Raw genomic sequence first — 22007 nt, 5'->3', positions numbered from 1 at the left:
TGTTGAGCCAATGAAAAGTATTAAGAGCTTGTGACCAAATAAATAATGATATGAGGTGCAAGTGCAACACAAAGAATCAATCAAAATTCTCACCTATAAAGGCACTCTCTGACTCCAACAGGTCTGTAGTCCTCTGAAACACACGCACACACGTTTCTAAATGAATGGCACCAGAACGTCATCAAGTTGTTCTATATTTTTATGCCATGTTGATGAATTGAATACATAGGACCACAATTGAAAGTCCTCAGCACTTTTATTTGCGTTATGCTTTCAGCTCAAATGCCTGGTCCTCTGTCTAATAAAGTATTCAACCAATCGATCAATGTGCAGGCTGTATAATTTGATAGAGGTATCTAAAGGGCATGTATGTGTCTGACTGTGCAACAACTTAAACCCCATATGGGTAACCGGAGTCCCACAGGGGTCTGTTATTCTCACAACAGCATTGCGCTGCAAGCTTGTCTATCGGCTATTTTCAGCTAAAGCTTTCCCCTCAATACCAAAGCTGCAGTTTAGGGTATAAGTATGGGCTGTTTTGCCACTTGCGAGACTGTCCATCATTGCCAGCCTGACAACTAAATGTTGTAACATGTGGGACAGAAACGATACCTGCCGCTGTTTAGATGCGTGTGCACATCGAAACAAAAGTGATTAGAAAACAATCTGTGATATGTATTATTTCCTGAACAGATTACCGGTATATGACAAAGGACGCAATCATTCAGAAATAGTGTTTGTTCACAAGCTGGAATAGCAGGCTCTCATCGACTCCAAATCCAATGCATTACATCAAACTTCTGGTTCCCATTTGCCTCCGATGTGTTGAACACTTCCCTCTTTGGCTTCCGTTCCTTCATTTTAGTTGCTTTGATTCTAATGTATGAGGCGGCCTAGAGGTTGGGCCAACGTTGACCCCAAAAATTGATTCTCCAATTCCTAGGCAACACATAAGGCCAAGGGGGGGACCTTTTTTTATAATTTCCACAATACAGCTTTAGGATATAGAAATTACATAGTTAAATGTTGAAAATGAATGGTATTCCCCCTTCAGATAGCTAGTTACTGTCCACTAACTAATACAATTAGTGCCCTTGTTAGTATCCTTGAGCGAGGCACTGAAGCCCTCCTGCATCAGTAGCCCTGATGATCAGGCTTTGCATAGAAACAACCAAGAATGTGACATATGCAGGAAGTGATGTAATGAGGAAGTGTTGTTGTTCAGGAAGTGATGTAATGAGGAAGTGCTGTTGAACTCACCAGGTAGTGAAGAGGGGACAGGTCAACATAGTCTGAAAGATATTGACACAACAATTTAAAAAACATAATTTAAATAATATAACTCATTAATGAACATTAACCCATTGTTCATTATAATTATATATAATATATAATAATAATTCATAATAATCCTTAAAAAAAGAGTTTTGGACATTATGAAGAGCTTTACTCCCACCAACTTCTGAGAATGTTCTTACCACTGTGGGCGGTCCTTAGACTAGAGTCACCCCGCCTCCTCCTCCTGGTCACACTCACTTCCTCCTCTCCGCTGGGAAGTTCACAGTCTGACACACACACACACACACACACGGTAATCTTGTTAGTCTGATGAAGACAGTTGTGCGTAGGTGCATTTTAATCTTGCAATGCATCAGTTCTGTCACTCAGTTGTACAGAAGACAAAAGCACCTTGTTGGATATTTTTACTCCAGCCAAACAGATGCGCTCATTCCTCCCTTTTGTCTACAGTACACACCACAATGTTGTCTGCTCACTCTACCGGTACTGCAGCAGAATTAATTCAAGTTTCTTGATGGAATCAAACAGAATATAAACGACACAGAGTCACCTCATTTTTAAATGGGAACACCGTTCTTATATTACAAGGAAAAAACCCTTCCCTGTGCCATGGGACCTGGGTTATCATACTACATATACTACATATCAGAGGTTCTCAACCTTTTGGGCTGGCGAACCCCAAAAATACTTTGGTCAGGTTTCATCAGGTTCAGTGTGTGTAGTGTGTACCATTCAGTTGCAGTGATGTGTGTATATTCATCAGGTTCAGTATGTGTGTGTGTGTGTGTGCGCGCACCATTCAGTTGCAGTGATGTGTGTATATTCATCAGGTTCAGTATGTGTGTGTGTGTGTGTGTGTGTGTGTGCACGCACCATTCAGTTGCAGTGATGTGTGAATATTCATCAGGTTCAGTATGTGTGTGTGTGTGCGCGCACCATTCAGTTGCAGTGATGTGTGTATATTCATCAGGTTCAGTATGTGTGTGTGTGTGCGCGCACCATTCAGTTGCAGTGATGTGTGTATATTCATCAGGTTCAGTATGTGTGTGTGTGTGTGTGTGTGTGTGTGTGTGCACGCACCATTCAGTTGCAGTGATGTGTGTATATTCATCAGGTTCAGTATGTGTGTGTGTGTGTGTGTGTGTGTGTGTGTGTGTGTGTGTGTGTGTGTGCACGCACCATTCAGTTGCAGTGATGTGTGAATATTCATCAGGTTCGGTGGCTCAGTGTGTTTGGATGAAGGTCTTCTGACGGGAGCCTGCAGTTTGAGACGAGCCCGGGCAAACACATCCACCAGGGGGGGATCTCTGCGCCTGGAAAACAAACAAACAAACAAACAAAAACACACACACACACACACACACACACACACACAGTTATACATTATACCAGTAAGACGCCTGAGGGGCGAGGTTGCGCGCGCATCCGCCTCGTTGGCAGCAGACTGCTGGGCGAGCGGGCGCTTTGGCATGGGGGGTCAGATCAACATGGAATGAATTCTGTACTGGCCATATTAGGAGCATGTCTTGAGTATACAGGGTTTGATGAGGGCCCAGGTAGGGCCGGGCCCGTCTAGAGTTTGAATGGACGGGTCTTTGTGATGTCACTGAGATGTACTTCATAATGTTAGGGTTAATTACATAGTAAAATGTTGAAAATGAGTGGTATTCCCCTTTAACTGCGACAGCAGGTCGCATTTACTATGACATCAGGGATCTCCATCGCTGATTATGTCACGTGATGTCACAACTTCACAAGACCTGGGCACCATATATGGGGGCTTGCCTGGGGTGACCAACCAACCAAACAACACACTGACGGGAAATGCACGATTCCATAGTAAATGTGATTTGCGGTCGCAATAATGTACATATTTTGTTCCCGTTCTGCGTGTGATGGCCTTTTGAGGCCAGTGTTAATTTTGTTCAATAAGACTAACACAAAATCTTTTATGTCAAAATTAACACTGTATTAAGACAAGAAATTAGATATTTAGTTGACTAAGACTAAACTAAGAATTTGTACTAAATAGGACGAAGACTAAATGGTGTGTTATTCAAAAGACTAAATCAAAATCTGCTGAAAAAATTAACACTGCTTGAGGCTTCATTTGAGCTGAAGTTGACCAGAAAGAGAACGTCATCCTCTTTCAAATTAACTGACAGTGTGAAGACAAAAACAGCTCAGTCCCATTTCTGTTGTTCACTCCGTGGTCCAAAAGGACTACGAAAGGCCTTCGCAGTGCCCGACCGGATCATTGGTCAGTTTACCTGTCAATCAGAGAGTCATGCTCCTCCCACTCCTCCAGTCTCTTCTGTTCACTGTAGAGCTGACGCCTCAACGCAGCGAGTTCACTGAACACACCTCTGTTATCCTCTGCAGCCGCGCACGTGCAAACAAACACAAACACAAACACAAACACACACACACACACACACACACACACACACACACACACACACACACAGTTGAGCTGTCTCCTTAACACTGAGAGTTCACTTAACACACCCGTCAGGCGCAGAGAGTTCATATAACGGCAGTTCTATATAACGGCCACCGAGTGGCGCGCTATGAGCTTGTAGATCTGCTATTTTTCAATAGCTAAATTAGAACATAATGTTTAAAACACCAAAAGGGGTTCCCGCCCCAAAATGGGTTAATTTGCATTGCACAGTGCGCTCAGTGCGCTATTTCCGAATGCTCCCATTGTGTCAGTGGGTGCTTCCGCCCTCAAGCACTCCCGGACTCGACACCGCTGACACCCGTTATGCACCCCCACACACATACACACACACAGCACACACATACACACACACAGGCACAGCACACACACACAGCACACACATACACACACAATACACACGCACACATTTATGCATAGCGTAAAAGTAGCAATCTTTCCAGAATCTCTCTCTATGTGAGAGAATGGGTGTGTGCGTGCATACCTGCAGCTCTTAGCTGGTTGCGTCGAGCGGGGACAGGGGGTGACTGCAGTCCTGACAGACATCTCTCCTTAAAAACAAACATGACATGATCACGTACACACTCTTTATGTCACCTGGGTGATGATCATTAAGGGTGCAGTAAGTGATTTTCAATACAATAAGAGTTAAACAGCTTTATATTGTGATATAGTTTGTTTAGTGGAAATGTTCAAAAATAGCTTATGTTGCTTTATACTGTATAGCTAAAATCTACAATGACACAGCATAAGTTCCGACATACTAACAGTCTGACAGTCATTAGTCCGACACCCTACAAACACTAACCTAACCCTAACCGCATGTGAGATGCAACGCATGTCGGAGCAACTGGTGATTTGCGCATGTCAGACTTTTGGTGTGTCGTTCTTTCCCGGTTTTAATGGATAAATAAACAGAAAATACATTTTCAGGACAGGATACCTCTTACAGGAAGGATAACAAGTGAAATAGAAAATTGAATATGGGAGCATAACGGCGCATTGTGGAGTTATCGGCTCGTATTGGCATGTAACACTATGGTACGCCGAAGTGTACCTCAGGCTTGAGAGAGGTGTCAAAGATCAAACCACCTAGAACACAGCCTGAAGCCTGCTATCTAAGCATAGTAGTTCACAACGAGCACTAAAACTGATGATAACTAAAATGATAATCATAATATTATGTTTTAAAATCAAGTCCACACACCACAACTGTATAACGACAAAGATAGTCATAAATTATATTGTTTAGATCAGCGGTTCTCAAACCTTTCAGGTTGAGACTCAACTCACTCTACCTTCTCTTGTTAGTTTGCATTTCACTTCGCTAAAGAAAACCTGCACAGTGTTCACAGACTGTACTGCACGTGCGATTGGCTGAATTTCAATCAGCTGTTAACATTAAGTGTGGTTCATTTGATATGCGAGAACAGAAGAGTTTAGAACATAAATACAATGCATATTATGTCTCTGTTGTAAAACTGCAGTTTAAAGAGTTTAATATGGCAATAATAGCACCGGTAAATCTAATTACATTGATCAACAGTTTGACAATACAGATGTAAGCATTTTGCGTGCGTGTGTGTGTGTGTGTGTGTGTGTGTGTGTGTGTGTGTATGTGTGCTTCACTTACAGACAGTGGTGCAGAGGACAGCTGGCTGTGTGTGCTGCTGGGTGGAGGCCTGGGAGAGGCGTGTGTGCTGGGTAGGTGTGTGCTAGGAGGCCTGGGTGAGTGTATGCTAGGACTAGGGGGTTGTCCGCTGAGCGAGTGTGTGCTAGGTGGTCTGGGCGTGTGTCGGACGCCGTGCCTTCTCTGCAGGGTGGGGATTGGAGGGGAAGGCTCCCTGTGCACCTGCACGACACACACACACACACACACACACACACACACACGTGTTAATACACAATCACAATAATTTTAACCATGTATATGTTTACTGCTGTTATTGGTTAGCGATGTTTGAGTGGTGCAACCACTCCTATAGACAGCTATGTGTGTGGCTGGGTCTGTCCCTGTGTCGAAAAAAGTGTTATAGCGTTTGTTCACCACCAAGTGTCACTGCTGCACAGCCTAACACACAGACACAGACAGGCCAGGGAGGAAGGCCAGTACAGTACCACTCACTTCAGACGGGTGTGATTTATTTTTTAACCCATTCTAGGCGGGAACGCCTTTTGGTGTTAGCATTATGTTATGCTTTAGCTGTTGAAAAATAGCAGATCTACAAGCTCATAGCGCGCCACCGAGTGGCGCGCTACGAGCTTGTAGGTCTGCTATTCTTGAAAAATCGAAGAACGATTGACATAGAAATATAGCTGTCGGGATGTAGACATTTTTAGAATCTGATCTCAGGTCAAAATGGGTTAATCTTATATGTTAAATGTTTTTCTTTCTTTTCTTAAAAAAAACCAAGTCTCCTTCTGGGGGTCCCTAGTCTCACGTTGCCAGACTGTTTTAATCTTAAATGTCTCCTTCTGGGGGTCCCTAGTCTCACGTTGCCAGACTGTTTTAATCTTAAATGTCTCCTTCTGGGGGTCCCTAGTCTCACGTTGCCAGACTGTTTTCAAATGCTTCCGTACAGTTGGAGCTGTTTATGTTTTGCTTAGTAATTTTATACTTTATCACACAAGGGCAAAGATCTACACACTGTTTGTGTGTGTGTGTGTGTGTGTGTGTGTGTGTGTGTGTGTGTTTGTGTGCGCCGTGCGTACCTCCTCTAATCGAGCCTGTCTCTCTCTCTCATACTGCCTCCTCAGAACAGTGTTCTCCTTGTCCTCCTCCTCCCTCCTCGTCCTCTGATCCTCTCTCCTCCTCTCCTCCGCCAGCCGGACCAGCTCCTCATTCTTGGCTTTTTGCTGAAGGAGGAACAAAAGAGGAGACATTGTTATTGTGACTCCATCACTCCATTGTGGATTTAACCCATTCTGACCTGAGATCAGATTCTAAAAATGTCTTCTACATCCTGACAGTTTTCTGAAAAAGCTATGTTTCTATGTCAGTCGTTCTTTGATTTTTCAAAAATAGCAGACCTACAAGCTCGTAGCGCGCCACTCAGTGGTAGCCTGGTTAATAAACCAGACCGAATCAGCCGTTGGCAAAAATAAATTGCCTACCGGCGGATTTCGGTCTGGAGAGGCTCAATTGTACGCCCATTTTCTACACACGAAAACGTGTGCGCCCAATAGGGACACGGTATGCAATATGGGCGGGCTTTGGTACAGTGACGTTCAATGCTTGAGACCTTTGACTGACAGTAGCTCTGACCAATTGCGTCAAAGAGAAAATGTTTCCCTGGAAATGAAATCCAAGCTGAGCCTCCCCAGACTAATATCCCGTGGATCCGTGCGATATTAGTCTGGTTTATTAACCAGGCTAACTCAGTGGCGCGCTATGAGCTTGTAGATCTGCTATTTTTCAATAGCTAAAGCATAACATAATGCTAACACCAAAAGGGGTTCCGGCCCAAAATGGGTTCAAATAGCAGGCCTACAAGCTCAAAATGTTTGCTGGATGCAACACATTGAGCTTGTAGATAGACTATTTTAAACAAGCAAATTATAATGAATTAGGTCAGAGAAATGTAGGTTTAGCTTTATTTTCCAACGTGCAAAAAAACAAAAACAAAAAACTGAAAAAATAGGCAATGTTAATAATAGAAAGTACAATTTGATAAATTAAATATTACATGTTCAAAAAGCAGTACGATGAAATCCTACTCATTCTCAACTAATATCAATATACTCTGCACTCACTTGCACATGCACCTATATAATACAATTATACTCATTGCTCACTTAGATAATATATTACATTCACATATAGGTACAGTGTAGTCAATGACGTATTACTCCCATATATATCCACCTATCCTATATATACAATGCACATATCTATAAATATCATACAGTAGTCAGTCATCTATGACGTACAAATCGGAGCAACATCCTGATCAGTTATCCATTATAAAACAAAGTTTAATAATTTAAATATACAGTATGTGAAAAAAAATCACACGTGTGTGAAGTGAGGGGTGCCTTTTTGTCACTTCTGAATTATCCAGTCCTGTTTCAATTTACTGTTTCTTGTGAAGCTTTTTTTCACATTGGTTACAGTTGTGCTGTTTCTTTTCCTTTATCCATCCATTTAGTGCACTGAACAAATACTAAAGTCCATAGACTTGGCTGGCAAATGATTTACGTCATAAATGCTCTAAACAAACGGAGTGGAGGTACTGTTATGTGTACTGGCAGTACAGTGTACACAAGAAATGTGAATCTCATCTCCAGACAGACAGACACTCCTGCAGAGCCATGCCATAAGAACAAAACAAAAAACAAAAGGACATTGAATAATATCACATAACTATGGTCACTACTATTATGGTGGATGCACTTCACTGCATGTTACCCTCAATGTCCAATCAAAATAAAGCTGAAATGTAAAACAAAAAACTAAACAAAAAAGTTCTTCCCCCAAATAGGAACCTCTTTGTCCCGATGGCGTGGTGTCATAACAATATTGGAATTGTGAGGAAAGCCTTCACTGAAAACAGCTGATTGACAAGCTCCCAACATGCTGCTACAGTACGTGAGCCTACAATGTGTTGTGAGCTTGCGACGTGAGCTTGTCGATCGGCAATTCTCAGTGAAAGCTTTCCTCACAATAACAGAAATACACTAGTATTGAGCCCTGAGGCACTTCAGTTACCCAAGACACAGGGTTGAATATACAGAATCTCTGTGCGTCTTGCCCCCGCATATCTGGATCAACCCATGTCTAGAAATACACTATAAATCCGCAAATCTCTGTATCCGTTTGTCTGTCTGTGTGCCTTTTACTGTAGGGCCATATATGGAGATCTCTGGATCTCTCCGTCTGTCTGTATGTGTCCCCTTTATGGAGATCCCTGATGTCATCAATATGTGGCCATAGTGCTGATGGCATAGACTGGCCTCTAAGGTCTGTGATAGGGTACTGCACCTGTCCTGGATTACAGCATGAATGAGGGGGCATGCGTACCCAACTATGCCCCAGGGTTAAACTACGATTGTCACACCTGGAATTGTTCCATGTGTACCTTTGGATTCTGTGCACCTTTTGGGAACCTCGCTGCCTTAGCCCACTGATTCGGGTCCTGGGACCACTAGAGGTTCAAATGCACCCGTCTGGTAACTCTGATAGTGACAGTGTAGCCTACCAGTGTGACTTCTGGTCTAGAGGGGGCAGATTCAAAATTTCCGGTGGATCCCTCTCCTCCTCGGTAGAACACAGCAGAGAACAATGACGTCTCCATAATTGGACCGACGCCCCTCTGCAATGTTATTGGTTAGCAAAATACAAGGTTCACTCCCACTCCACTCCCACTCCTATACCACAATTCCTGGCTCCGTCGCCCAGGCTTTTTTGTTTTGAAAACAAAACGCCTGCGTTCCCCGAGGCTAGTGACAGTATACAAATGGATGGACCCCTATGGGTCCATTTGCACAGTCTCGGTTAAACGCTGAGGATTGTACAGTGTATATTGTGGTCCCAGAGACGTAGGCTGTATGAAATGGAGGGTCTGTGGCCTAAAACACATCAAACCGGAGAACCTCCGGTTGAGAACCTCTCATCCGATCTTGAACAGCAGAATGGCGACCTGGCCCAGGTAAAAATAGATCATCATCTCACGTGTCACGTAGCTGCCGAAGTTGGTCCCGACGATGCAGTGCCAGGTGGGATTGTACTTCTTGTCGAACTCCTTCTTGATGTGCTCGGCGATGTCCTTCTCCACGCTGTACTTCTCCAGCGCCTGTGTGGCACACTCCACGGCGTCCTGCTGCATGTCCTCCGACATGTGGGCGTTCTTGATGACCGCCTTTCTGTCACACATGACGCCGACTCTCCTTGTTGATCTCCCTCTTGTCTACTTTTTAAAGAGAGATGATTCCTCTCTAAGCGACAATACCCACAAAGTGGCCCAGAGGTAAAGGTTGGGCGTGGTAACCGCTGTAGAATGTTGTCTCTCTTGTAGAATGTTGTCGCTCTGTATTATCGCCTTTCTTTCACGGCCTCTATGGCTGTCTATCGATGACTCTTGGCGTCTAACGATTTAATATAAGCTTATATGGGCTCTGGACTGACGTAACACGAAATACAAACCTGGGTCGTGTCGGTCTAACGGGGCCGATTTGCACAGGTGTGCTTATCTGCTCGCTATCTTTTTTAATGTTACAGGATCCACATAAATCTGAGGGCACTTGCCAGCTGAAAGCTATGCTAAATATTAAGGTTTTACATAGTTTGCTACCATTGCTTGGGACATGTACCATAATCTACCATGTCCCTGTAACACAAGTCATACATTATGTACAGTATGTCTGTGCGCACGCACGCACGCACAGTCGCACACACCCACACACACACACACACACACACACACACACACACCTCCATCTCCTTGCGTCTCTTCTTCTCCTGCTCCTCCAGGTACTCCTCCTGGATGCGAGCCCTCTGCTCCTCCAACCTCCGCTCCTCCTTCTCCTCCTCCAGCCGGGCTCGCTCTCGCTCCTCTGACACCTGCAGACGCTTCTCCTCCATCTGTACAACAACCCCCAACACATCATGACCTAATACATACAGCAAAATACAAACAGGGTTTCCTGGGGAGACTCCACTAGTCCCTCCCTTACATTTTCGTTCTGGTTTCATTTGCTGCCTTAAAGGTAGTCGACGAACATTTTTCACCGTGGTTTTAGTCAATGAAATGAACACTACTGTAGTTTGAGGTGGAATTTGAGCCAGTACCTGCTGCTTGAGGTAGGTCTTGTAGCTATCCTGTTCTTGTACATGCTGCGCGGTGGGCGCACTGGGGAACACGTTACCACGACCATACTGAGGCATCTGGACATGGGCAAAACCTACATACACACAATACAATAAAACATGAGTTAAACCTACATACACACAATACAATAAAACACGAGTTAAACCTACATACACACAATACAATAAAACACGAGTTAAACCTACATACACACAATACAATAAAACACGAGTTAAACCTACATACACACAATACGATAAAACACGAGTTAAACCTACATACACACAATACGATAAAACACGAGTTAAACCTACATACACACAATACGATAAAACACGAGTTAAACCTACATACACACAATACAATAAACACGAGTTAAACCTACATACACACAATACAATAAAACACGAGTTAAACCTACAGTACACACAATACAATAAAACACGAGTTAAACCTACATACACACAATACAATAAAACACGAGTTAAACCTACATACACACAATACGATAAAACACGAGTAAAACCTACATACACACAATACAATAAAACACGAGTTAAACCTACATACACACAATACAATAAAACACGAGTTAAACCTACATACACACAATACAATAAAACATGAGTTAAACCTACATACACACAATACGATAAAACACGAGTTAAACCTACATACACACAATACAATAAAACACGAGTTAAACCTACATACACACAATACAATAAAACACGAGTTAAACCTACATACACACAATACAATAAAACACGAGTTAAACCTACAGTACACACAATAAGATAAAACACGAGTTAAACCTACATACACACAATACGATAAAACACGAGTTAAACCTACATACACACAATACAATAAAACACGAGTTAAACCTACATACACACAATACAATAAAACACGAGTTAAACCTACATACACACAATACAATAAAACACGAGTTAAACCTACATACACACAATACAATAAAACACGAGTTAAACCTACATACACACAATACAATAAAACACGAGTTAAACCTACATACACACAATACAATAAAACACGAGTTAAACCTACATACACACAATACAATAAAACACGAGTTAAACCTACATACACACAATACAATAAAACACGAGTTAAACCTACATACACACAATACAATAAAACACGAGTTAAACCTACATACACACAATACAATAAAACACGAGTTAAACCTACATACACACAATACAATAAAACACGAGTTAAACCTACATACACACAATACAATAAAACACGAGTTAAACCTACATACACACAATACAATAAAACACGAGTTAAACCTACATACACACAATACAATAAAACACGAGTTAAACCTACATACACACAATACGATAAAACACGAGTTAAACCTACATACACACAATACGATAAAACACGAGTTAAACCTACATACACACAATACGATAAAACACGAGTTAAACCTACATACACACAATACAATAAAACACGAGTTAAACCTACATACACACAATACAATAAAACACGAGTTAAACCTACATACACACAATACAATAAAACACGAGTTAAACCTACATACACACAATACAATAAAACACGAGTTAAACCTACATACACACAATACAATAAAACACGAGTTAAACCTACATACACACAATACAATAAAACACGAGTTAAACCTACATACACACAATACAATAAAACACGAGTTAAACCTACATACACACAATACAATAAAACACGAGTTAAACCTACATACACACAATACAATAAAACACGAGTTAAACCTACATACACACAATACAATAAAACACGAGTTAAACCTACATACACACAATACGATAAAACACGAGTTAAACCTACATACACACAATACGATAAAACACGAGTTAAACCTACATACACACAATACAATAAAACACGAGTTAAACCTACATACACACAATACAATAAAACACGAGTTAAACCTACATACACACAATACAATAAAACATGAGTTAAACCTACATACACACAATACAATAAAACACGAGTTAAACCTACATACACACAATACGATAAAACACGAGTTAAACCTACATACACACAATACGATAAAACACGAGTAAAACCTAATAGTAAAAGTACACGCAAAACACAATGATTAACACACATGAGAAAAACCTATACGGTACACACCGATGCAATGCAAACAAGAGGAATTAAAGGTTGTATACGTGATTTATTATTATTATTATTATTATTATTGGGAAAAATAAGTTAAATAGCTCTATATTGTGATACTCGTTGCTATAGAGGTAGTATAGAGGAGTATAGAGGTACTATTGGTATGTACCTATGTCCTCGCTGTTCTAAATATATAGCCTAATAACTACAGACCATTATGTGCCGGAAGTCCTTCAAAATAGGAGCTCTGGGGTGCCGGAAAGATATGGCCGCTTTTACTCTGAAACCCACGACCCGGAAACAATCCGCTAAATAAGTGTGCTTTACAGTGCTAGCTTACATTGCTATCGTTTTAATTTATACGATATAATATCCAAAAAGCGTTCATATTTTGCGGGAGAGACGGATGAGGAGCAGAAATGAAGCGCCAGTATATCGATCAGTTCAGAACCACGGAGAGCGCCCTGGATTAGGAGAGACGAGTCATTCTTTCTGTGGCGCTAACAGCTAAATGAACGGTAAGATAACATGGGCTCAGAGTGTATATGTATCATTATAACAGGGTTCTTCAATAGGTGTTCCTCAGAGTAACTACAGGGCGTCCGCAAAATCTTTGTGTGATGGGGAGCATTAGGCAAAAATCTCATCTTGTGCCGAAGGGGAACTAACTAACCCAGCCCTCATCTTCAACAGACAATATGTATTTTTAAACCTATTTTTAAAGTTGAAGGATGTAATATATATATATTTAAAGCTCAGATCCTCACGGGTCCTTTCGGGTAACTGAATTTCAGACGCCCCGAACGAGACCCGTGGCAATTTGGAATTAATCCGGCCATCCCCGAGGGACAAGTCAATATTTTGGGCCTGAAACGGCTCGGTTCGGCTCTCGGGCATTCGGTTCCGGGTGGACCCGTGCTACCCAGTCCCTGCTATATCTCTCTCTCAGCTAATGGGGTCCTTGCCCTGAAAGAGGTTGAAGACCCCTGCTCTATAGTGTATATAGTATAGTAGTGTGGTACAGTACCTGACACTCTGTCATTGGGATCAATACGTGGTTCTTCTCTTGCCGTTCTGCTGGGTCTGGTACTGTAGTGCTCTGGTTTACTGTAGGCCTCCTCATTCAACCTGTGCATCTTTTTTAGATCAGCTGCACATCACACACACACACACACACACACACACACACACACACACACACACACACACACACACACACACACACACACACACACACACACACACACACACACACACACACACACACACACACACACACTTAATATACAGTAGTACAGTGTGTCCTTACTGATCAGGTTTAATATACAGTAGTACAGTGTGTCCTTACTGATCAGGTTTAATATACAGTAGTACAGTGTGTCCTTACTGATCAGGTTTAATATACAGTAGTACAGTGTGTCCTTACTGATCAGGTTTAATATACAGTAGTACAGTGTGTCCTTACTGATCAGGTTTAATATACAGTAGTACAGTGTGTCCTTACTGATCAGGTTTAATATACAGTAGTACAGTGTGTCCTTACTGATCAGGTTTAATATACAGTAGTACAGTCAGTGTGTCCTTACTGATCAGGTTTAATATACAGTAGTACAGTGTGTCCTTACTGATCAGGTTTAATATACAGTAGTACAGTGTGTCCTTACTGATCAGGTTTAATATACAGTAGTACAGTGTGTCCTTACTGATCAGGTTTAATATACAGTAGTACAGTGTGTCCTTACTGATCAGGTTTCCGGTGCTGTCTCGTAGTGGAGCCCCTCCTCCACCTCGTCCCCACGGCTCATGTCTCCTCATGTCCAGCTCCAGCTGAGCGTCGTAGCGGTCCGCCTGCTCCTTCTCCTTACGCCTCCTCTCCGCACGCTCCTCTATCTGGAGTAAGTAACCACATCATTATTAATAATAGCAACGCACGTTCTGTATGACACATTATTATTAAGAAGCTGAGCTTCTTAACACCAGTGCCTCCCTGCTTGGCACTCAGCATCAAGGGTTAGATCAACTACAAAATGATTCCAGAGCGCACGGCACGGCTGCCGTTCACCGCTCCAAGAGATGGGTCAAATGCGGAGAACAAATCTCGCATACAGCAATGTACTTTATATGACAACTAGTAGGACTTTAACTTTAACCTGAGAGAGAGAGAGAGACAGAGAGAGAGAAAGATTGTACAAATGGAACCAAATGGACTCTTGTGGCTCCATTTGGTTCCATTTGTACACAAGTTACAGACCTGTAAAGGGTCCATTTGGAATGCCGTCCAGGAACCCTGAGGGCCCCGCCTGGAGCCCACTTTGAGAACAAGTAGATTTAAAAGAATGCAAACTTCACTAAAACCACTACGTAACACAAGGAAAAAGAAAAAAGATGTGACAAACTGCCAGCAGGGGTCTCTCTACTGTGGTCCTACCAACTAAGGTTCTATTCACTGTATTATTGGGTTCTTATTGGGTTCTTATTGGGTATCAGGATCCATACACTGATGTTACCTGTGTACAAAGCTCACTGCTGCCTCTGTTGGACGCTTCCTGTCAATACAACAAATACCAAGATGCAGTCATTCAGTCTCCAAACCTTCAAGCATTTACTGTTGTACTGGGAGCTGACCAGTACAAGCACAGTCTAATGCTGTTGTACTGGGAGCTGACCAGTACAAGCACAGTCTAATGCTGTTGTACTGGGAGCTGACCAGTACAAGCACAGTCTAATGCTGTTGGACTGGGAGCTGACCAGTACAAGCACAGTCTAATGCTGTTGTACTGGGAGCTGACCAGTACAAGCACAGTCTAATGCTGTTATACTGGGAGCTGACCAGTACAAGCACAGTCTAATGCTGTTATACTGGGAGCTGACCAGTACAACCACAGTCTAATGCTGTTATACTGGGAGCTGACCAGTACAGTACGCCACGTGTGTGTGTGTGTGTGTGTGTGTGTGTGTGTGTGTGTGTGTGTGTGTGTGTGTGTGATCCTACTGTACCTGTTGTTTCAGAGCGTCCTTATAAGAGATCGCAGAGGTTATGGACGATTTGTTCTCTGAAGGAAATGCATGAAGTACTGGTTCTGTAACACTGTCAACACTATAAAAAAATGCACAAAATATAACATTATATTATATTAAAGGAGCATTCAGTGATTTGGGTGATTTGTAAAACCCCCCAGTCCGCCCCGGTAACAAGATGTGCACATGCACGCACTACAGTGGGGGGACAAGTGACAGGCCAACAGCACACACATCACTCCGTTCGATCATGATTGGTGGAAGGCCCCTCTCTATCCTGATTGGATGAAGGCTGGGCCACCTAGCCAAAAACGAAACCTAAGGTTTGTTTATGGTCAGCTCACTACTGTATATAGTAGGGAGGATTATCACAACAAAACAAAAAAAGGAGTGATATTTGAATTAAAGGACAACTTTAGTTATTTTTTCAAGCAAGGTTCATGTTTTAGGTTGTTATTAGAGAAAGTAAAGATGAGTGTTCATTTTTTTTTATTTGCTGCTTCCTTTCGTTTTAGTTCAACCCCAAAATGACTTATTTTTTATCGACTACTCACCCCATTAAATGGAGACTTGAATTCATGGACATTTCTTTGTTTTTGTTGATGAGAAGCAGTGGTCCTGGTAGGAGAGACAAAGGAGAATCTTTGTATCTCTTACCGGAACCACTCCATGTGATTCCTTGGATCATGAGGCAACTCTCCATATCTCTCCAACACACGTTTTGTTATTACTCTTACAGGTTTTCCACCTCCAAATCTGCTTTCATGCTATAAAGGGAGTCACAAAGGCTAAAGGTCCCCCGTATGGTGTAGAAATTCTATCCCACTCCCAGCTTCCTAAATTGTAATTGTCCAACTTACACAGCCCTGGCTAGGCAGCCCACCCTGGCAGAGATAATAACTTACGGTACACAGCCCTGGCTAGGCAGACCACCCTGGCATAATAAGTGCTCTTTTCTGGTTCATACCTACCGTACTGAGGGCTCATGATGGCTGAGAGGGCTGTGGTGACCCAGCTGGCTGGACACACCTCCCCCTGATGGTACCGTCAGGTATGACACGGGCAGCTGACCATCTACATTACAACACACAGCAACACATACATAGGTAATAATGAAAAGTACACACACAATTCACAATTCAATTCTACTTATATTAAAGCTGCAAACCGGACTCTTATTTTAAAGAATGAAAGGATATTTTAAATTTTAAATTGCTATAGAGTGTTTGTTCAGTAACAGTCTCTAAAACTCATTAGTAAACAGAAAATACATTTTCAGGTCAGGATAACAATTTCATTCAATCAGAGAGAGAACCCATACGGTTCCATGTGTACGCTCTCAGAGTTACAGGCTTAAATGGCTATTTGGAACTACCTCAAGAAACCCAGAGGGTCCCTGTACCTCACTTTAAAAACCAGTGAGGTATATATTATATAGGAATTACATAGAATCGCTGAAGGGAATCGTTAAGGAATCAGACCGTTAAGAGGGAGTCGTTAAGGAACTGGAATCGTTAAAAGGATTTTAACCGACCCTAATTGTGTCAGGGCCTCAAAGTGGGGTCCACTCCAGGACAGGGACCCTCAGGGTTGCTTGAGTGGGGTCCAAAATGGACCCTTTACAGGTCTACAGTATAACTGACAGTATTCATTTGGATATGGTTTGAATACTGTCAGTTCCATTTGAATTCTCTCAAATTAAAACATTTGAGAACAACTACAATATAGAACATTAAAATGCTTCTTACAGTAGAGAAGGCTGAGGTCTGGTGGTGGTCTGTGGTGGTCCGGTGGGATTCTGTGGTAGTCGGCTGGTGGTCTGTAGGTGGTGTTGTAATACTGTTGGTGATGGTGGTACGGACCTTCATACACACTCCTGTAGCTGTCTGGGACACTGGAGGGGGGATGGGGGACCAAGGGCTGGAGTCTACGCATGCACGCACACAGCCACACACACACACACACACACACACACACACACACACACACACACACACACACACACACACACACACATTTAACACACATTTAACAATAAATTCTTGAACACAAACCTTAGTAGATGGACAAACTTGGAAAACTCAACAAATACTTCAGGATACAGATCACGAGTACAGACACTGAACAGAATTTAGTTGTGAGCTATTTCTCTAATCTGCTATTTTTGGCTAATATTCCCCCCAGAATATGAAGGCTAGAGTGCCAAGTGGTTAACAAAAGTGGCACTTCAGGAGTTTTAACCCATTTTGGGTGGGAACCCCTTTTGGTGTTGGAATTATGTCATGCTTTAGCTATTGAAAAATAGCAGATCTACAAGCTCATAGCGCGCCACCGAGTAGCGCGCTACGAGCTTGTAGGTCTGCTATTTTAGAAAAATCGAAGAAAGACTGACATAGAAAAATAGCTTTTTCAGAAAACTGTCGTAGAAGTAGAAGACATTTTTAGAATCTGATCTCAGGTCAAAATGGGCATATTTTGATTATCACGATAACATCGTCAATTGCAATTATTTTGGCCACAATAATCGTGACGTGAAATTGTCATGTCGTCCCATCCCTATGATATAAAATCCAGATCCAGCCGCACATGGGCGCACGTGTGTGTGTGTGTGTGTGTGTGTGTGTGTGTGTTACCTGGGTGTGTGTGAGTGAGGACAGCGTTCACAGCAGACACAGTCCAGCAATGGCGACTGGAAGGCGGGGCGTGGCTGTTCAGGTGGGCGGAGCTGTCCAGGTGGGCGGAGCTGGTCAGGGGGGGTGGGTTCTCGCTGTTGTGGAGATGCAGGGTCCAAAGAGCGCTGGATTCTCCACCTGCTCAGACCAAACTGTTTGATCCTGTCCGGCTGGAGAGGAAATTAGACATTTAGGGGGGTTAGGTTTAGGGGTTGGGGTTCCTTCCAGCCAGTGGTGTGTTCTACTGCGTTACGCTATATACGTAGCATACGTCCGGTGGCTGGTGGTGTAGTAGCGACTAGTGGGGTCAGACTCCCATTGGCTTAGGCTGCGTTTCAGAGTATGGGGTCAGACTCCCATTGGCTTAGGCAGCATGGGGTGGGACTCCCATTGATGACTAGCTCGCTCCATTGATGACTAGGTCGCTTACATTTCATGAGCTGTCATTAGCCAGGTTTCACCTGACAGAAATCTACAAAGTAGATTAGTTAGTTAGTAGTAACTAAAGATCCCAAATAATAAGGGCCTTTCTCGGCCCCGCCCTTCTCCCTTTGCTTATATTGTGTTTAGGATCCAATATGGCCACAGCACCAGGAGGGGCGGAGGTGAGCGGGTGGGGTCGACATATGCCCTTACACACACACACACACACACACACACAAGGCTGTTGTCATAGTCTCACCAATTTCTCAGGGTCCGTGGCTCCGGTAGCTGCTACTCTCAACTCCAAATCCTTCTCCCTACACACAGTCACACACACACACACACACACACACACACACACATACCATCAACATGTAATTGACCCAGAGTTATGTGAGATGCATCTGTTGGACAATGCGACACACGTCGCTTAAATTTACGTAATGTGCACCTCTTTCTGTTCCTGCGTTGCTCAGCGATCTGTTCCTGTAGCTCCATTCTGTATCGATCCTTCCTTCTTTGAACCGCTGAGTCTGTCTCATTCCTGCCTGCATAGTGTGCGCACACACACACACACACACACACACACACACACACACACACACTTATTTTGATAATCAATTATGGTAAATCGATTACCATACTTCAATTTCGTTTTTATTTCGTCATAAATGCAGTGATCATAGCTTCAAATTGACATATTGGTTGTTCAGTTTGGCCCACCAGTTTTGGATATATGGCTTATAGAGTAATGTCTTGCAGAAAACAGCAAGTTGAGAAAACAGGCTTGAAAGGTTCACTTCTGTGGTCTCTAACATTACACCTAGCTACATGTTTAAGCCTTTATTTCATATTTACATGTCGATTTCAGCTCTGACACTTATTTCAGACATGCTCTAGTTGTCTAGTATGTGAAGTGTCTGCCTGTGCTATTAACTCATTTTGGATAAAAAAAATCTCCTCTGGGGAAAAGTTTGCACGATGGCAGGCTCTCAGTCAAATCTGGTCACATATATGGAAGATCACACTCTTTTGCACAAACACTGTTGGAGAGGGCACGCATGGGCACACACACACACACACACACACGTGTGCACACCACCTCTACATGGTTATGTATGTTTGTATAATATTGATCATTGTACAAGTATAAGTACGCATAATAGGATTTGAGGATTTATTTAATGTCTAACCAATCAAAAGTCCAGTGGTGAACTCTGCCTCGTCCTTATTGGTCAACGCGCTGGATCTCCTTCCTGCTTTGGCCCCGCCCACTTCAGGATGATCTCTGATGGGAGAAGAGAGAAGAGATAAAGTTCATTATACCACTGGTTGTTTCGAGGAAGCAATCTGATTGGTTGAAACAGACTTCTAGCCGTGGGGTAAACCAGCAACATTCACCACCTTCAAAACAAAGAATTCAGCTGCTCTGTTCTCCCAGAGCGCTAGCAAACTCGGTTGCTAGGCTAGCTAGTTTCTTGGGACATTTGTGGTCGTAGTGGCTACATCTGTCATTAAAAAAATATATTCTTTCAGCGATTTTCTTAGTTTTAAGGGTAACTGTTGTATAATTGCAATATTACACTCGAGGGTGTGGTTTAATGTGATTATTGCCACTTCAGTGATGCTTGCGGAACTCCACTTCGTCTCGTTCCTGACTGCATCCCTGTCGTGGCAATAATCACGTTAACCCACACTCTCTTGTGTAATATTGCTCAATTAGATGTTCCTCTGCACACGCTGTGTGATCATTGAAGGTGTGTTGTGTTTATCATAGGTTTTCATTGTGTGTTGTTGTTGCAGTCCATCTGTGTTCTAGGTCCAGGTAGGTCTGTCACGATTAAACATTTAAGTTGACGTTTAATTGTCAACAAAAAATTATGAAGCCTTTTAGGCTTTAGGAAACATTTTTTTTTAATAAATTACAAAATAGAGGAAATTGTTGATCTACATTGCTTACATGTCTGTAAGCTTGTAGATCTGTTATTTTTGAAAAATGGAAACGATTTTGCAAAAATAATTGCGATTATCTAAAATGATTGTGATTAGGCGATTATGTAATAATTGGCCTAGCTCCATGAAGCAGATAGTTGTGTATTTAGAAGTTGTTTCCATAGAACGCGTTTTATGAGAGAAGCAGTGGATAACCCCATGAGGTCGACTCTTCTATATCCTAACAGTTTTCTGAAAAACGGATGTTTCTATGTCATTGTTAATACTTTTTCACCCCATATTTGGCTGGCAACCCCCAGAAGCAAAGATTTTAATAAAAATATATTCGCTTCACGCGCACACGCACACACACACACACACTCAGGATTTTTCAAAAATAGCAGATCTACAAGCTCACCACAAGCTTGCTTTGTGCCATGCGATGAACTTGAAGATCTGCCATTTTTGAATAGCCAAAGTGAACTGCCATAATGTCCTTTCAAGACCTGTGCCTTATTCAAGGGGCAAAAATAGCCCTGGTCTTCAACCGGAAGTTAGCGAATAGCTAAAGGATTCTCTGGCCGCGATTTGTAATCGCGACCAGTGACACTTTTCTTATGAGCCGTGAACATCAACGTTTTGATCATACACGCAATCTGGGAAAATAATCCGAGATATAAGGGTTTTAAGATTTCAGCTACCATTGAAGTCAATAAGTGATGGACCAACCATTTCCGTTTGATCTCCTAGCAACAGAGATGCTGATCGCAGGTAGTAGTATAGAGCAAACTCTTTCTGAATTAATTGAAAATTTAAAACACATAAAACACATCCTTGGAGCTCTGGGCTTTCATGAAAAGCACCTAAAACACATCCTTATCGGGATATGAGTTAATGGGTTAATCCAATCAATTTAGTCTACTAGAGCGGTGCCCGTTGGAGCCTCTACAGCGGTGCCCGGTGGAGCCTCTACAGCGGTGCCCGTTGGAGCCTCTACAGCGGTGCCCGTTGGAGCCTCTACAGCGGTGCCCGTTGGAGCCTCTACAGCGGTGCCCGGTGCCCGTTGGAGCCTCTACAGCGATGCCCGTTGGAGCCTCTACAGCGGTGCCCGTTGGAGCCTCTACAGCGGTGCCCGTTGGAGCCTCTACAGCGGTGCCCGTTGGAGCCTCTACAGCGGTGCCCGGTGCCCGTTGGAGCCTCTACAGCGGTGCCCGGTGCCCGTTGGAGCCT

At 42.8% G+C, this 22007-nt stretch overlaps 2 protein-coding genes across 8 annotated transcripts in view; both read right to left on the bottom strand.

Annotated features, from left to right (window-relative positions):
• Nucleotides 1-22007, bottom strand: part of LOC310870127 (centrosome and spindle pole-associated protein 1-like) — a 30807-nt gene that overhangs the window by 1438 nt on the left and 7362 nt on the right. For 5 of the 7 annotated variants that reach the window (XM_083781191.1, XM_083781193.1, XM_083781197.1 and 2 more), the window contains 19 exons: nt 20039-20133; nt 19297-19393; nt 19105-19162; nt 18384-18592; nt 17499-17677; nt 16722-16824; nt 15730-15829; nt 14475-14622; nt 13760-13882; nt 10548-10660; nt 10191-10340; nt 6473-6616; nt 5394-5612; nt 4245-4311; nt 3570-3675; nt 2479-2612; nt 1479-1565; nt 1261-1292; nt 94-133 (listed from right to left, as the gene is read on the bottom strand). In XM_083781191.1, the coding sequence (XP_083637317.1) occupies nt 94-133; nt 1261-1292; nt 1479-1565; nt 2479-2612; nt 3570-3675; nt 4245-4311; nt 5394-5612; nt 6473-6616; nt 10191-10340; nt 10548-10660; nt 13760-13882; nt 14475-14622; nt 15730-15829; nt 16722-16824; nt 17499-17677; nt 18384-18592; nt 19105-19162; nt 19297-19393; nt 20039-20133 (2204 nt within the window). Of the gene's footprint in view, nt 1-93; nt 134-1260; nt 1293-1478; nt 1566-2474; nt 2613-3569; nt 3676-4244; nt 4312-5393; nt 5613-6472; nt 6617-10190; nt 10341-10547; nt 10661-13759; nt 13883-14474; nt 14623-15729; nt 15830-16721; nt 16825-17498; nt 17678-18383; nt 18593-19104; nt 19163-19296; nt 19394-20038; nt 20134-22007 lie in introns of all 7 variants that reach the window. The other 2 variants (XM_083781192.1, XM_083781194.1) reach the window with 2 other exon arrangements.
• LOC310870130 (dynein light chain 1, cytoplasmic-like) lies at nt 9370-9633 on the bottom strand (the record flags this gene model as incomplete). Its single annotated transcript, XM_083781200.1, has 1 exon — nt 9370-9633. The coding sequence occupies one exon, from the start codon at nt 9631-9633 to the stop codon at nt 9370-9372; it is 264 nt and encodes an 87-aa protein (XP_083637326.1).

Source organism: Protomyctophum parallelum, assembly GCF_964188405.1.
Source record: "Protomyctophum parallelum genome assembly, chromosome: 14".
NCBI lineage: Eukaryota > Metazoa > Chordata > Actinopteri > Myctophiformes > Myctophidae > Protomyctophum > Protomyctophum parallelum.
The sequence above is the reverse complement of the archived record's forward strand: the minus strand, read 5'-3'. Positions and strand labels throughout refer to the sequence as shown.